Source organism: Galleria mellonella, unplaced genomic scaffold (assembly GCF_026898425.1).
Source record: "Galleria mellonella isolate WM207_F2 unplaced genomic scaffold, CSIRO_AGI_GalMel_v1 utg33, whole genome shotgun sequence".
Lineage (NCBI taxonomy): Eukaryota > Metazoa > Arthropoda > Insecta > Lepidoptera > Pyralidae > Galleria > Galleria mellonella.
Window position 1 is genome coordinate 13,746,625 of NW_026442079.1, and position 15,511 is coordinate 13,762,135.

Consider the following 15,511-nt stretch of genomic DNA (forward strand, 5'->3'; position numbering starts at 1 on the left):
TGCCGAGTATGGGACACTTTTTGTATATGTTATTTGTATTTTGTATTGTAATTGTATGGCAATAAATGTTTCTATTCTATTCTATTCTTAAAAAAAATCTTTTGAAATAGCAAAACGAGACATGGTAGATAGCAGAAATAATAATAATAATTGGATATATTTTTCTGCCTAATTTCTCTGCTGTTCTAATTTATTATCATCGGAATTATAGTTGTGTATTATATATATATATATATATATATATATATATATATATATATATATATATATGTATATATATATATATATGTGTATATATATATATATATATATATATATATATATATATATATATGGATGTATGTATGTATGTAATATGTAGTAACAATATTTATACTTATTTTAGTATTAAATACACCGCCTACTTTTTTTCTGTTTGCCTCATGGTTGACTGGTAGAGAACGCCATTAGGTGTCAAGTCCGCCATATGTACACTAACTTATATTTATATAATCGTGCATTGAAGTTTAAATAAATAAATATAATTTTTATATCCAGTATGAGCCTTTTATACATTACGCAGCCAGAAATAGTCGTCAAAATGGCGAAAAAAGTCTATTTAGATGGAGGAAAAGAAGAATAAATGATTTCACAAAAGTATTAACAAAAAGCATCATGTTATTATATCTTCTTATTTAATATACCAGAAGGAGTCTGTATAAAAATCGTTTGCTTGGGCACCTCTGTCCCATTCGTGTTTTAACCGTGAAGCAGTTGTGTTTGCATGGCTGGGTTTTGGATTGAAGGGTGAGATATGGCAGTGAATTTACAGGGTACAGAGGCATAACACCTACGTCTTCAGGAATGGCAACGCATGGGGGGTATCATGGGCGAAACAGTATACTCTGTTATGTCTATGGTACTGCTCATGTCTATAGGCGACGGTTACCACTTTATATCAGATGGGCCGTCAGCTTGTTTGCCATTCTAAATTGCTTCAAAAAATGATAATGTTTTTAGAATAATAATAAATATTTTTTTCTAGAATTTCAAATCTGCCACCGAGCTGGAAAGAAGAACTACATCCAAAATTGCTGGAGCAGAAAACTGTAAGGAATAATTTATTTTTTTATTTTTTAATTCTTTAATTAATTTAATATTATTTTCGTCTTAAACTTATAATCAACTTTATCTTGAAATCTCCTTTATTTTGACGTCCCACAAATTATTCATTTAAATATTTCAGAAGATTGCTTTTTTTTTCTAATAGAGTACAGACAGCATGTGGGAAATATACGCGACGCTAGCGCCACTAGAGGTGGTGCTGCAGCCGAGCGTTTTGGAGAACATTGTCTCGCTCGTACACCAGATGTCGCCGCGGTCTTTTTGCCCGCTACAGGGACAGGTGGAGCAGAGGTGAATATAAAACGATATTTCTAAATATACTACTGTACAGAGCTTTTTAAAACGGGATTTTTTTAAGGTTTCTTTAAGGATGGCAACGTGCAGGTGTAATTGTTTTTTTTTATATAATTATTTATTACTATACTATACTGTGTGGAAGTTAGTTTAATACTATTTTTATATGCATGGCGCAGCGAGTACGTCACGTGGTATGAATAGGTATTTTTATACCACAACTAGCGACCCGCCCCGGCTTCGCACGGGTGCAATGCTAATACTAAATATACCTACCTATTACAGAATGTCCTTATAAATAACGTTTACAGCTTTTTTGTCATTAGACAATATAAACATGATAAAGTGCTATAGGGCGAAGTGCGGCTTTCGACGCGCTATTATATACGTACGCGCCGCCGGCGGGACCAGTACCGCCGCACCGCTATGTCCCTGCATTTTAAATCTGTAATATCTTCGGAAATATTCATTTAAATTACATGCTGTAAAGGATCTATATTAAATGGACAATGTATTTAAGGTACTTAATTGGATAAAAATTAATTCTGTATTGCTTAAAATCCCTTCGTAAATAAACCATTTTTCCCGTAAAATGTAAAGGATATAAAATGGTTATTGCGGATTATCCTTAAGAGATAGACATATACCATCGCGGATTATTTTGTTGACCTTTCTAAGGTGTACAATACTGTAGTACATTATTTTTGTTTATCTCGTGGGGTTCAGCCAGCGTTTGCAATGTAAGCGTAAAAAATGTATTTATCCACGACATTACATTAGAAACCTCTAAAATTATCAGTGTTTCTTTAAAATATTACGCATGTATTATACATATATACCTTCCTCTTGAATCACTATATCTATTAAGAAAACGGCTTATATATATATATATATATATATATATATATATATATATATATATATATATATATATATATATATATATATATATCGTCAATTAACATAAAATAAATAAAACATTATTACATTAAAACAAATAGGTACAAATACAATTAATTTTTTTCATTGAAAAATTCCTATGCAGTGATAGTGATGATAATCCTAGTGTTGCAAGTACACAAGCTATTGGGTATATCAGATGGAGTATTGTAATGAACGTAAAACTCATGATCGTTTAGCAAATTTGAATTTTCTTATGTTCACGTGTATAAATAGTGAGTAACCTTGGTGTCGTTCACGAGTATGACGGTAGAATACCTTCATGTAGTTTCCAAAAATGACGAACGACTGACCTTGATGTCGGTCACCGAGTATGATGAACGAGTGACCTCTATTCCATCCAAGGGTATGATAAAGGAGTAACTTTAACACTGTTTTTGAGTATGCCGAATGACTGACTTTGATTCCGTCCACGAGTATGATGGGTAGGTAACCTTGGTGCCGTTCACCGAGTATGACACACTTTATATGTATTTCAGGGTATCTACATGGCAGTGGCCATTCTGCTACGTGACCGCCGGCGGGCTGCGGCTCCTCGTCACCACAGAGGACGAGAACAGTGAGAATGACGACACCTTTATGTTTGTAGTACGTACTAGAATGTTCTATACAGTTACAAGCTCTTATTGTACCACTAGACTGAATATGATGGAATAAAATATACTAGGACCAAAAGGGGAAGACCTAAAAAGACATGGATGGACTGTGTGAAAGACGACATGGCTAGAATGAGAGTGAATGCGGAAATGACTGGGAATAGAGAAGAATCTGGAGATGGTGATGAAACTAGGATTAAAAGATACGATAATAAATTGTTACCTTACGTTTGTTTAGGTGGGGAAGGTCACGGTGAACCCGCATCCGGAGAATCCTATATGCAGGTCTGTTTTGAAATCAACATTTTAAATGAACTTAAAAGCTCACTTTGCACGAATCATAATAATGTTTGCTTTAGTTAACCTGCTGTGTTTAATGACCTCTTATTAAGGGCGTAATATTGACGGATTGTTAATACAGTGAACGCTCTATATAAGCAACTCATTTGAACTAATTTCAATAAAGAAAAATCTTATTTGTAAAAGTTGCTTACAGGGGAAAAAGGAGTATAAAAATACTTACCGTCTGGAAAATATTTTTACTTATTTCTTTTACTAACTAAGCTGAATAGAATAAATAAAATATAAAGAACGTTGCTTATAGAGAAGTTGCTTATATAGAGCGTTCTCTGTATTGATATTTTTTTTTATTGAAGGAAACTTAAACAACTTAACAAGCATTTTTTAAATAGTTCATTTTTATAAATCTACCACCCATTATGAATGTAATTTCACGTGAGAAGAACACGCAAAAATCTCAACTGTTGTTTTTTGTTAAAAAAAAAGTTGATTTTACAATTATAAATTTGTGTCAATTCAAACTAGCAAAAGAGTATGCTTGCATGATACCCCCCATGCGTTGCCATTCCTGAGGACTCAGGTGTTATTCCTCTGTACCCAGTAAATTCACGCCATATCCCATATCATCATATTAAGTCCATTTTAGTTAATTTGTTATTATACATATTTTAAATACACAATCTGAAATGAACGCGATGTGAAAGCTTTTACAGGTAAATAGTACGTACCTACGTACCAGCTTCTTTATTCTTTGTGGCCACGACGGAACAAACGTCGGCAGTTTGTTCCGTCGTGGCCACGACGTGTATTGACGACCACGACGTATTTGGTCTATTATTATAAATTTTTTACATCAGCAGGTTACACAAAGCAAATGAATGAATGAAAATAAATTTTAATAATTCACAACACTTACACTTGGTTGAAATAATAAAGAATAGAAGAGGCAAAATGCTGGGCCATCTTATACGACATGACGATTTTTTTAAGAGCATAGTAGAAGGAATAATAGAGGGCAAAAGAGGAAGAGGAAGACCGAGAAATAACTACATGGGACAGATAAAGGAAACACTAGGCGTCATGTCGTATAGGGAGATAAAGGATATGGCCTGGGATAGAGCTGGCTGGAGGACGATGCATGAATTAGTCGCACCGACAAGAGGAAACTGTTAAATGAAAAGAGAACACTTACAGACACTTACCCTCTCATTCATAAAAAAAACATCTCATAAACCCATTTCGGTTATTGTCTCTTTCGTTTACACTAAATTCATAGTTTGAAAGAAAATGGCAGAACAGTGTAATATTTAAAATAAAGGTTTTAGTTTTTACGAATAAAGAGGTTCATTAGTATTTATATCATATATATATATATATATATATATATATATATATATATATATATATATATATATATATACATACATATACATTTACTATAATTTTATTAATCTGCCATATTATATGTTAGGCGCTCGATCAACGCCGGCGCCGAAAGCGGTTGGCTCGGCAACGCGTACGAGGGCCGCCAGTACGAAGTGCTGGTCAAGAACGTCGGCATACGATCCGCGCAGTTCAGTCAGCTAGTCTTCCAGGAGGTGAGTCTATAGTTTGCTAGATGGAGACTTTGTATAAAAGTTGTCTGCTTTTGTTGGATGACAATGGAATGGTAATCCCGCTACGCTATCGGTATACCCTGGCGGTTCACCTGTGAGTGACGATAGGCGAGCATAAAAGCAGATCAGTCTTCCTAGACAAGTGGCAAACGAATTCGTCAATGGAATCGACATCGCTAGCGAATATATGTGTTGGAATGAGACATCCGACGTCGCTATCTCATTTTACTTCACAGACTCACTAGCGATGTCGATTCCATCGATAAATTCGCTTGCTACTTGTCTAGAGAGCAGACCAATCGTGGTGAATTCGACTAGAACCGTGTAGTGGACCAGAGAGGATATATCCATTAGCAATGTTTACCATCCACCCCGCTCTATACGGACGTATGTAAATCATGTAAGCGACGTGTTATGAACGGGCGGGATTACCATTCCATTATCATCAATTAAAAAAAAAATAAGCGACGTGCTGAAGAAGGGCTTAATTAAAAGTACCCGTAACTATGTATGAAAAGATTGATAAATATGGAAGAAGCGAAAGAGGTTTGTTTGAAGCATTTGGTGTTCTGTTGTTTCTGCCTACCCTAACAGGGGTATGATAAAAGTGAAATATGTATGTATAGAAGTGATGTTACAGGATACTGAGGCGTAAGATCAGAGTCCTCAGGAAGACTGATATGGAAATCAGAATACTTTTTGTGATGTCCATACTGTTGTTCATATGTATAGGCGACGGTTACCACTTCTTACCAGGTGGGCTGTCAACTTGTTTGCTACTATAAATATCATAAAAAAAGCATTTCTGGGCCCATAACGTAATTTGTATAGATTAGGTTATGGCCCCAGAAACATGTATATATTAAGTACTATACACATTAATATTATAAATATTTAAATAAGTTTTTTGTTACCTTTAAACAGATAGATCCCCTTTATAGTTTCCTCCATAAGATTACAGTAGTAAACTTATTATAAATATAAACAATTACAAGAAATAATCACAATGAGAAAACAACGGGCGGCCTTGTCACTAAGAGCGATCTCTTCCAGGCAACTTTTGGATAGAGAAGAGTAAATATATCTTTTAAAACATAAAAATCTAACAAAACTGTGTGGATTGCAGGCGAGCGAGTCGGAGATAATGAAGGGCACTGGCGGCGAGAACCCAGCGCTCAAGTGGAGTCAACCAGTTGTCTCTCCCGTCATCACGCCCATGTTGCACGCGTTTGTACACTTTCAATAATATTATTGATTTATAATTAACCTCATAGTTTTCTAAATAATCATAGTATAGTTATAAATAATCGTAAAAGTTTTTTGTTTATTTGACATATATATAAATAACATTAGTTTTTTTTTAATGGATTGAAAATGGTATGGCAACCCCGCCTGCGCTAACGGGATACGCTGGCGGACCAACAGTGAAAGGTGATAGATGAGAATGAAAACAGGCCAGTTAGCCCATCATGATGAATTCATCAGGAATTAACCACGATAGTTTCCAGGGGGAACCGCGAGGATATTGACCTGGCTGGGAATATTGCTAGCAGTGGGATTCTCAGTCTCCAATACTAACAATCCCTTTTCCCCCAAACAACATTAGTTGCTATATTTCGAAATAGGCATTGCACATTTCACAGTATGCATGTGAAATTTCATATGAAATGCAACATCAAGCGTTGCACCTGTTATTTCACTTCATACAATATCACAAATAGCATTAAGTGAAAAATCTCAGATATTCGATTTGTTTATATTTGATCGTGAATCAAGTTGTATAAAAAAAAAGAATAATATAAAAATGATTCCTAACCAAAAAAGGTTGGGAATCCCCGGTGTAAGTGACCAATTGGAATCAGACAAACGTCATCTTAGTTGACTGGTATATCGTTGTGACACTGCATGCTGTATGTATGTGTATACCATATAACGTGTGGTGACTTGGTACTGCAGCGTGGACATGGGGTGCGTGGTGGCGCCGGCGCTGTACGCTGGCGGTGTGCTGCGCTGCGGGCCCGCCGTCGACCTCAGCCTGCTGTCCGACTGCGCTGTCGAGCTCAGCGCCGCCCAGCTGCGGCTGCTGCGTGCCGTGCTCGCCGACATCCACGGGGCCGTCAGCCACGCCACGTACGTAGCTGTGGCCTTCTCCATCTCATATTAAGCGATATTTATTTATTTATTACTAGCTGTTGCCTGCGATTTGATGTAACAGACACATTTCCCTTCACTGCTCTTCTCCTATTGATCGTAGCGTGATGAAAAGTATACTATAACCTGCCCAGGAGTGTGAAGAATAATTGTAACAAGTTTCGTTAAAATCCGTCGAGTAGTTTTTGTTTCTATAACGAACATACAGACAGACAGATAGACAAAAATTTTACTAATTGCATTTTTGAAGTGTCAGAATACTCGAATGCAGTACCAGTAATCTATACTTATAATAAATCTGTAGAGAGGTCAATTCTGTACGTGAAATATATTTCCAAAATAACTATCAGCGGGTGATTAGTGATCGATACTGATGCCAAATATATTGAGAATAATAGAAAATACTTATAATGCCTATAAATAATTCGAATAAGTTTTTTTAGTAATTGTATAGATAGATATATATATATATATGGATGTATAATAGATAGATAGATACTCTTTATTGTTCCCTCCAAAAGATTACAATAGTAAACTTATTATAAATATAAATAATTACAAGAAATAATCACAATAAGAGAATAATATATACATTTTCATTATTTGTTTTAAAATTATCTCTCAGGGATACGGGCTCAACATTGGAGGACGAGAAGCCAGGAGTGTGTCCGTACGCGACGCTGCTCATGAGCCGCGACACGACGGGTGACTCGCCCACTTTACTGTCGGATTCCACACTCATCGAAGGTACTTTCCAATTTAAACACCCACAAATAGTATATATTTTTAATCACTGTTTACATTTTTATGCAATTTACAATGGCAAACAAACTATGGTTTCAAACCACCGTACTCTGTAATTTAACTATGATATTCCATAAAATGGAAACACCGTCATGCAAGCTGTGACGATTGACTGCAGAGACGAAAATTCATCTCTTTGTTTTATACCACTGAGGTGGCAATCAAGCATACGGCTCACCTGATGGTAAGCGGTTACCGTAGCCTATGAACGCCTGCAATACCAGAGGTATTACGCGCGCGTTGCCGACCCTGAACAAACCTCTTTACCCCCCCCCCCCCTTTTGAAGAAACCAAGCAGTGTTATTTGATGTGCTAATAATAGTTTAGTTAGCTGTATGATCCCGGTATAGAATGGGCCACCTCTTTTCCCGTGGATGTCGTAAGAAATGACTAAGAGAGGTCGAGGGATGGGCAGCAGCGTCCCTTTTAAGACATCACCTAAACCTAACTGCAGTTGCCAACCCGCAAACAAAGCGTGGCAACTACTGGCAAAACATCCCTTATAAGGAAGGCCTATGTTCATAAGTAGACAGTTAACGGCTGATGGGAATGGGTTGTCACAGTTTATTATATATTTTAATGGACAGGGTGATGGGAGGGATGGTAGGGGGGATGGGAATAATTTCCAAAGGTCACGTACATTATTTTTCTCCGACCCGAATGAATAATTTTTTAAATTGTAACATTAAATATGGAACAATATAATACTAGAAACGTCAAAGAGCGCTAGTGACATGGGCCAGAGTGTACAAGCGGACTCTGGTGTAGAAACTTCAAACTCTACGTACAAATCGAGCCGCCATACCGAGGACACGCCGCTCCTCACCAAGAAGTCCGTCTCTGTCGCTTTTGCGGAACAAATGTAAGTTAATTAACATTCTTTTTCTTCTTCTTCTTGTCGTGTCTTCTCCACTGGAGGTTGCCGATCATCAGGACTTTTTGAGACTGGCCGGCATAGGGATCTGGTGCTCAACCCAAATCTTAGGGGGGAAAGGGATTGTTAGTAATGGAGACTGAGAATCCCATTGCTAGCAATATACCCAACTAGGTCGACCTCCTCGCGGTTCTCTCTGGAAACTGTCATGGTTAATTCCTGATGAATTCATCATGATGGGCTAACTGACCTGTTTTCATTCTCATCTATCACCCTTCACTGGTGCTCCGCCAGCATAGCTCCGCCGTTAGCGCAGGCGGGGTTACCATACCATTTTCACCCAGTAAAAAAAACCCAAATCTTAAAGACTGGCTCTGAAATTTTAGTTAGGATACCTTGAATACCTTTTATATTAATTGCACTGAAATAACCGTTAATTTAAAATATCTGTTATTCGGCGATATATATATATATATATATATATATATATATATATATATATATATATATATATATATATATATATATATGTGTGTTCTGAGGATAGTACAATATTACATATTGTATTATCTTCAGAATTAAGGATGTAAGAAAAATGTTAACAAAATTTTACTAAAATGTTTCATTTAGCATGCAAGATTTGCATTCCCTGTGTAGCTCCCGGTATAGGATAAGTCATCCTTTCCCGTGGGTGTTGTAAAAGGCGTTTAAGGGAACCTAATGGGCGACGGATGACCAACAGCGTCCCTCTTAAAACATCAAAACCTAACTGCGTTTGCTATTCGCCTGCCGAGCGTGCCATCTATTGGCAAAACCCCCCAAAAAAGAGAGACTTATCTTCAGATATGATGATGTAAGATTTGATTTAAACAAACAGACTTTGTAAATAACTAAGTGAAAATTATCTATGTCTTAACCATTCCAAAAATATTAATCCAAGTACCTCGCGCAGGGCTGACGCGTCTGAATTCTTGGAAGTGTTTGTTACGATGGGAATGATCGAGGTGTCGCTGTACACTGTTGACGACGGCAGCCCCGAAGTGGTAGCGCTGAGACCGCCAACGCTACCGTCCACCGCGCCTACAGAGCCTGTCGTGCAGGTGAGTGTAGTTTTTTTTATTCCTATTTAGGTATATATATATATATATATATATATATATATATATATATATATATATATAAACTCACGATGAGTTTGCTTCTGTTTGACACTAAAAACTTTTAGGCTTTAAGTATAAGACATACCATGGTAAACTATATTACTGTGGATTCAATTATAATGACTACTTGGGGTGGATAATACATAGCAATAATAGATGGGAAAGGGATTGTTAGCAATGGAGTTTTACAGCCCCATTGCTAGCAATATGCCTTATTAGGTCGACCTCCACGTGATTCCACCTGGAAACCACCGTGAACAATTCTTGTTGAATTCGTCACGATGGGCTAACTGACTTACTTCATCCTCACCTATCATCCTTCACTGGTGCTCCGCCGGTGTATACCGATAACGCGGTTGGGGTTACCATTCCATTATCACCCATTAAAAATACATAGCATGTAGTTATCTATATATTTTAGTCACCGTATCTAAATACAGGTCATGTCTAAATATACTTACTGTCCCATGTAAATATATATACGAAGTATGCATATTCGCGAAAACACATTTACATTTATTTAAAAAGTGATCTCAGTAATTTTAACACAAGAAATCATCAAAACTTAGTACTACCTTATAAAACTACAACTTTGTATAGCAGAAATGCCTACTGTATGACAATAAGCATTTATAATAAATTAACGGACGAAATAAAAACACTACACTTGAATATATTTAAAAAGAAACTAAAAAAATGGCTGGTAGAAAAAATTTTTACTCGGTTATTGAATATTTTAAAGCTTAAATATGTGACAAATATGTGAGAGCGAGGTTTAGGCAGCAGTATCCCTCTTAAAACCTAACTGCGGTTGCCAATCCGCTTGCCAAGCGTGGAAAGTGCTGACAAAAATCCCCCAATAAAAGGTTTATGTCCAACAGTGGACATTTAAAGGCTGATATGATGATCACGATTGTTCATCACAACGATTGATTTCAATTTTGCACTACTATTGCCTAATCACTACTTCCTACGCCACTATGTTAGGTTGACTGGAAGACATCTCTTTAGATCTCCAGAGAGTTAACTTCACCTTTGCTAACATTGTTTCTAATTATTATAACTGTACGTTTTAATGCAATAAAGAATATTTATATTGTATTAGACCGTGGTTGAAGAGAGTAAGGAGACGGCGGCTAACGACGACAGGCTCGCAGGCTCTCAGTGCAGCAGGAGCCTCACGGAGACGATCAGGAACGCGGACATTGGGAAGACCAAGCTCGAGGGGGCGGTTAGTATCATATAATAGACACTTTATTTAAAAAAGTTTATTATTTTTATTATTAATTTATTTATTATTTTTATTATTAATTCATTTATTATTTTTATTATTAATTCATTTATTATTTTTATTATATATTATGGTTATTTTAACAAATTTTTAGTTTTGATACTTTTTAAAGAAATATACATTTTCTTTTTTCATTATCAAAACAAACTAAAAATGCTTCAAAAGAATAATTGACCCAACTATTGCTGTGTTGTTTCGGCATAGAACAGGCCCTATCTTCCCCGTAGGTGTCGTAAGTGGCGACTAAGGGGGCTTAATGATCCAACAATTCTTAAAGTGGGTTGCTTAAAATAATCATCAATGTTCCGCGAAATTATTTATACAGTGAAACAATTTCATTCTTCACATTAAAAAGTTAAAGGAAACTAACTATAAAGTGCTAAACTTTTAAAATATTTCTAATAAAATAAAAGGTATTTGTTGGATGTTCTGTTGTGTAAAAAGTTTGGGAATTATTAAATAGTCAAGCAATGGGCATCAGCGATCCCCTTAAAACATCATCAAAAGCATGACTGAGCTTGCCAACCTGTCTACCAATCGTGGCAACTACTGGCAAAACCCCCCAATAGGGGGAGGCTTATGTTTAACAGTGAACAGTAATGGGTGGTACGTAGATGATAATACGTTTAATTACTTTCTTTTGAACTAACTAACAGGCTCCGAACAGGAAATCCTAGCAGCATTTGTTTATGTATTTAAATTGTATGTGAATGTGGTCAGGCCCTGATGTCCCACGTGAGGAAGCACGAGGGCAACCTGCCGCTGCTCCACATGACGTTGTACCAGCCGAACCTTTATTACTGGAGGAGGAAAAACCAGAAGAGTCTTCAGGTAAATTGTCCATAAAGTGCTAATATCATAGGAGATTAAAGACAATAATCGACTATGTCCAATTCAGTTGACTATGATATAACTGCGATATTTTTTTTATGCAACTTAGAATGGCAAAAAAGCTGACGGCCCACCTGATGGAAAGTGGTAACCGTCGCCTATAGACATGAGCGGTACCACGGACATAACAGCGTATACTGTTTCGCCCAAGATACTCTCGATGCGTTGCCATTCCCAAACACTCAGGTGTTATTCCTCTGTACCCTGTAAATTCACTGCCATATCCCACCCTTTAAACCGAAACACGGCCATGCAAACACAACTGCTTCACGGTAGAAACACGAATGGGATAGAGGTGCCCAAGCAAACGACTTTTGTACAAAGTCTCCCTCTGGCGCACTTAGTAAGAGTGCAGTCTTTTGCAGAGACTTGAAACATCTTTATAAATTCACTAGGAATTAACTTTTTTGAATTGAGTTTCCAAACGAGACCACTTTGAATTAGATATGACTGCATATATTACTAATTGAATCGGTTACTATACATTTCACCAGTGAGAGTCACCAGAGGGAGACTTTGTACAAAAGTCGATTGTTTGGGTACTTCTGTCCCATTCGTGTTTCAACCGTGAAGCAGCTGTTTGTATGGTTGTGTTTCGGTTTGAAGGGTGGGATATGGCGTGAATTTACTGGGTACAGAGGAATAACACCTGAGTCCTCAGGAATGGCAACGCATGGGGGGTATCATGGGCGAAACGGTATACTCTGTTATATCCATGGTACTGCTCATGTCTATAGGTAACGGTGATTACTTTCCATCAGGTGGATCGTCAGCTTGTTTGCCATTCTAAATTGTGTAAAAAAATAAGTTCTAGTAATTATCTTACTCACACCAGTAGGGTTGTCAAAATTGACAAATAATAATATTGTCTTTACCAGGTATCACTGTTCAACGCGTGGCTCGGTCTCGGCGTGGGTCAAGTGGAGGGTCAGTGGCACGCGGCCCTCGTGTCGACGGCCCGCGGCGTGCCCGACCCCGTCACCGATATACCGCCCGCCTTGGCCACCATGAAAATTGTTGTACCCACCGTTGGTTTGTATCTACATATGGCTATTATGTATTCTATAGTAATTGTTTTGTTATTGACTTGGCTATAGCATGACAATATTCCTTCCCCTATGCAGAGACTCATGAGCATTTCTAGGATGTTAATGGGTTGTCTTGCCATGTCATTTCTGCATAGAATGGACCTTCCTGTGGGTGTAGTAAGAGGCGATCAAGGGAACTTAATAGCCGAGGGATAGATAGCAGCATCTCTCTTAAAAACATCAAACCCTAACTCCGATTGCCAACCCCCTTGCCAAGTATGGCAACTACCGGCAAAACTCCAATTATCGGGGAGGCCTATGTTCAGCAGTGGACAGTTAACAGCTGATGGGAATGAGTTGTTACAGTATATTATATATTGTATATTAACAGACAATGTTGATTGCGATAGAAAAAAAAACCAAAAAATGTAGCTCAACAATTCATCTGTATTTTTTCTGTGGGTATGTTACGAGTGCGTGCGTGCGTACGTGCGTGCGTGCGTGCGTGCGTGCGTGCGTGCGTGCATGTCCTCCTCGCCTTTCAAATCGAAACAGTCATGAAAGTACACGCCTGCTTAGTTTCACATACAATCCTAGTATCCAGGTGATACTTCTACAAATGACTTTATAAACAAACAAAGTCTCCATCTGGTGACTGATTTTCCTAAATTAATTGATCGGCTGAAATTGGTAGATTGATCTACTAATACGATCGATTGGTTATTCAGGTGGATACACATCGAGCGGCAGCGGGCGCGGGACTGTCCGAATCGATGTCGAACGCCCAGTACAGATCGAAGTCTCAGAAGACAGGCTGCGTCGTATTAAAGGCATCCATGCACTGGTGAGTTGCATCGTAGATGGACACTGTTTCTCTTTTTTCTTTTTTATTCTCTTATTTATCTATCATACATCTGGAATTGATTTATTTTGCACATGGTGAAAGTTATTACCGATGCTTATGTAGACACAATGGAACGATTGTCTTATGTATTGTTTTTAAAAGATCAATATTGATTAAAAAATGGCCAATATTATGTAAAGACAATTTTACAAATGTGAAAATCAATATTAATCCTTGCCAGTGTTATAAATATTAAAGTAAGTTTGTTTGTTTACTTCTTGGTGCCTTAACTTGACATTGCATGGATTGAAGAAGGACCTAGATTAATTAATTTTAACCCGGTTAGTAACATATTACAGTCACGTGAACGAGGTTGTGGGTAGAAGCTTGTATAGATATAAAATTAAAAAATATCTTTCTAATAATTAAATGCCATTTAACAATTTTAATTATTATTATTAACTGATGTCAATTTGATATATTTTGTTATAGATTGAGGGCAGAGTAATGAGTCCTGTACAGGAGTTTCAGACGCCCGTGGTCAAACTACCATTCTTGTACAAGTTCCGACGTTTTATGGGTATACCACTATCATATTTTAAATGTATTTTAATTTTATGTCATATTCGTATACGTATGTATATATAATATTAATAAGGAAATTGGTAACATGAAAAATCCTCCATGACAGTTATAGACTTCTTGCTTAACGTATCACTTTGGACGTGAGATTTGTTTAAATAAACTGATTTATTTTAATTCAACAAAATTAATATATTTTTAATTTAATTTAATGTTGTGATAATTTATTTATTTCCTTTGTAATAATATTATATGACAGTGAAGTCCTTAACTTACTTTATCGGCATATAATCGTGAGATAAATGTCCTATTTTTTAACTAACTTAGGATCCACAACAAAGATTTGATTTGATTTATTTATTCTACGAATCGTATTGATGCATTTTTTTTTGTACTGACTTGAATATTCAATATTTTATAGGAAAATGTGAAAGTATAAATATATTTAATATAAAAATAAAATATAATTAAATAACATTACTGTATGACAAAAAATACCACTTGCAAGATTATGTGCAATTTTTAAAAAGAGCAAATATAATAAAATTATTCGGCTGTTACTAAGTATCTACAGATAGAGATGTGTGTAGAAGTCTTAAAGTCGCTAGCGTATTAATTAAAATGCTTTGTTATTAGAATGTTGGATTAATAATCTTTTTTATGGCCGAAGTTTCTCTTAAAAACTTGTTCTCTAAATCAAATTAGTAACAAATCGAAACATTCATTCGATTTATCGATTTTTAATTCGTACTACTTTTGGTCATTAGTAGCCTTTTTTTATGCAACTTAGAATGGCAAACAAGCTGACGGCCCACCTGATGGAAAGTGGTAACCGTCGCCTATAGACATGAGCAGTACCATGGACATAACAGAGTATACTGTTTCGCCCATGATACCCCCATGCATTGCCATTCCTGAGGACTCAGATATTATTCTTCCGTACCCAGTAAATTCACGCCATATCCCACCCCTCAAACCGAAACACAGCCATGCAAACACAACTGCTTCACGGTAGA

The 15,511-nt window shown here is 36.6% G+C and overlaps 1 protein-coding gene across 13 annotated transcripts in view; it reads left to right on the forward strand.

The window, feature by feature from the left end:
* LOC113516347 (intermembrane lipid transfer protein VPS13B) overlaps positions 1-15,511 on the forward strand; it is a 124,474-nt gene that overhangs the window by 34,827 nt on the left and 74,136 nt on the right. For all 13 annotated transcript variants that reach the window (XM_052896604.1, XM_052896608.1, XM_052896605.1 and 10 more), the window contains exons 31-45: positions 1,025-1,088; positions 1,250-1,395; positions 2,838-2,946; positions 3,193-3,239; positions 4,726-4,852; positions 5,997-6,097; positions 6,827-7,000; positions 7,647-7,768; positions 8,537-8,687; positions 9,652-9,799; positions 10,965-11,090; positions 11,871-11,981; positions 12,920-13,073; positions 13,798-13,913; positions 14,406-14,493. In XM_052896604.1, the coding sequence (XP_052752564.1) occupies positions 1,025-1,088; positions 1,250-1,395; positions 2,838-2,946; positions 3,193-3,239; positions 4,726-4,852; positions 5,997-6,097; positions 6,827-7,000; positions 7,647-7,768; positions 8,537-8,687; positions 9,652-9,799; positions 10,965-11,090; positions 11,871-11,981; positions 12,920-13,073; positions 13,798-13,913; positions 14,406-14,493 (1,784 nt within the window). The remainder of the gene's footprint in view (positions 1-1,024; positions 1,089-1,249; positions 1,396-2,837; positions 2,947-3,192; positions 3,240-4,725; positions 4,853-5,996; positions 6,098-6,826; positions 7,001-7,646; positions 7,769-8,536; positions 8,688-9,651; positions 9,800-10,964; positions 11,091-11,870; positions 11,982-12,919; positions 13,074-13,797; positions 13,914-14,405; positions 14,494-15,511) is intronic.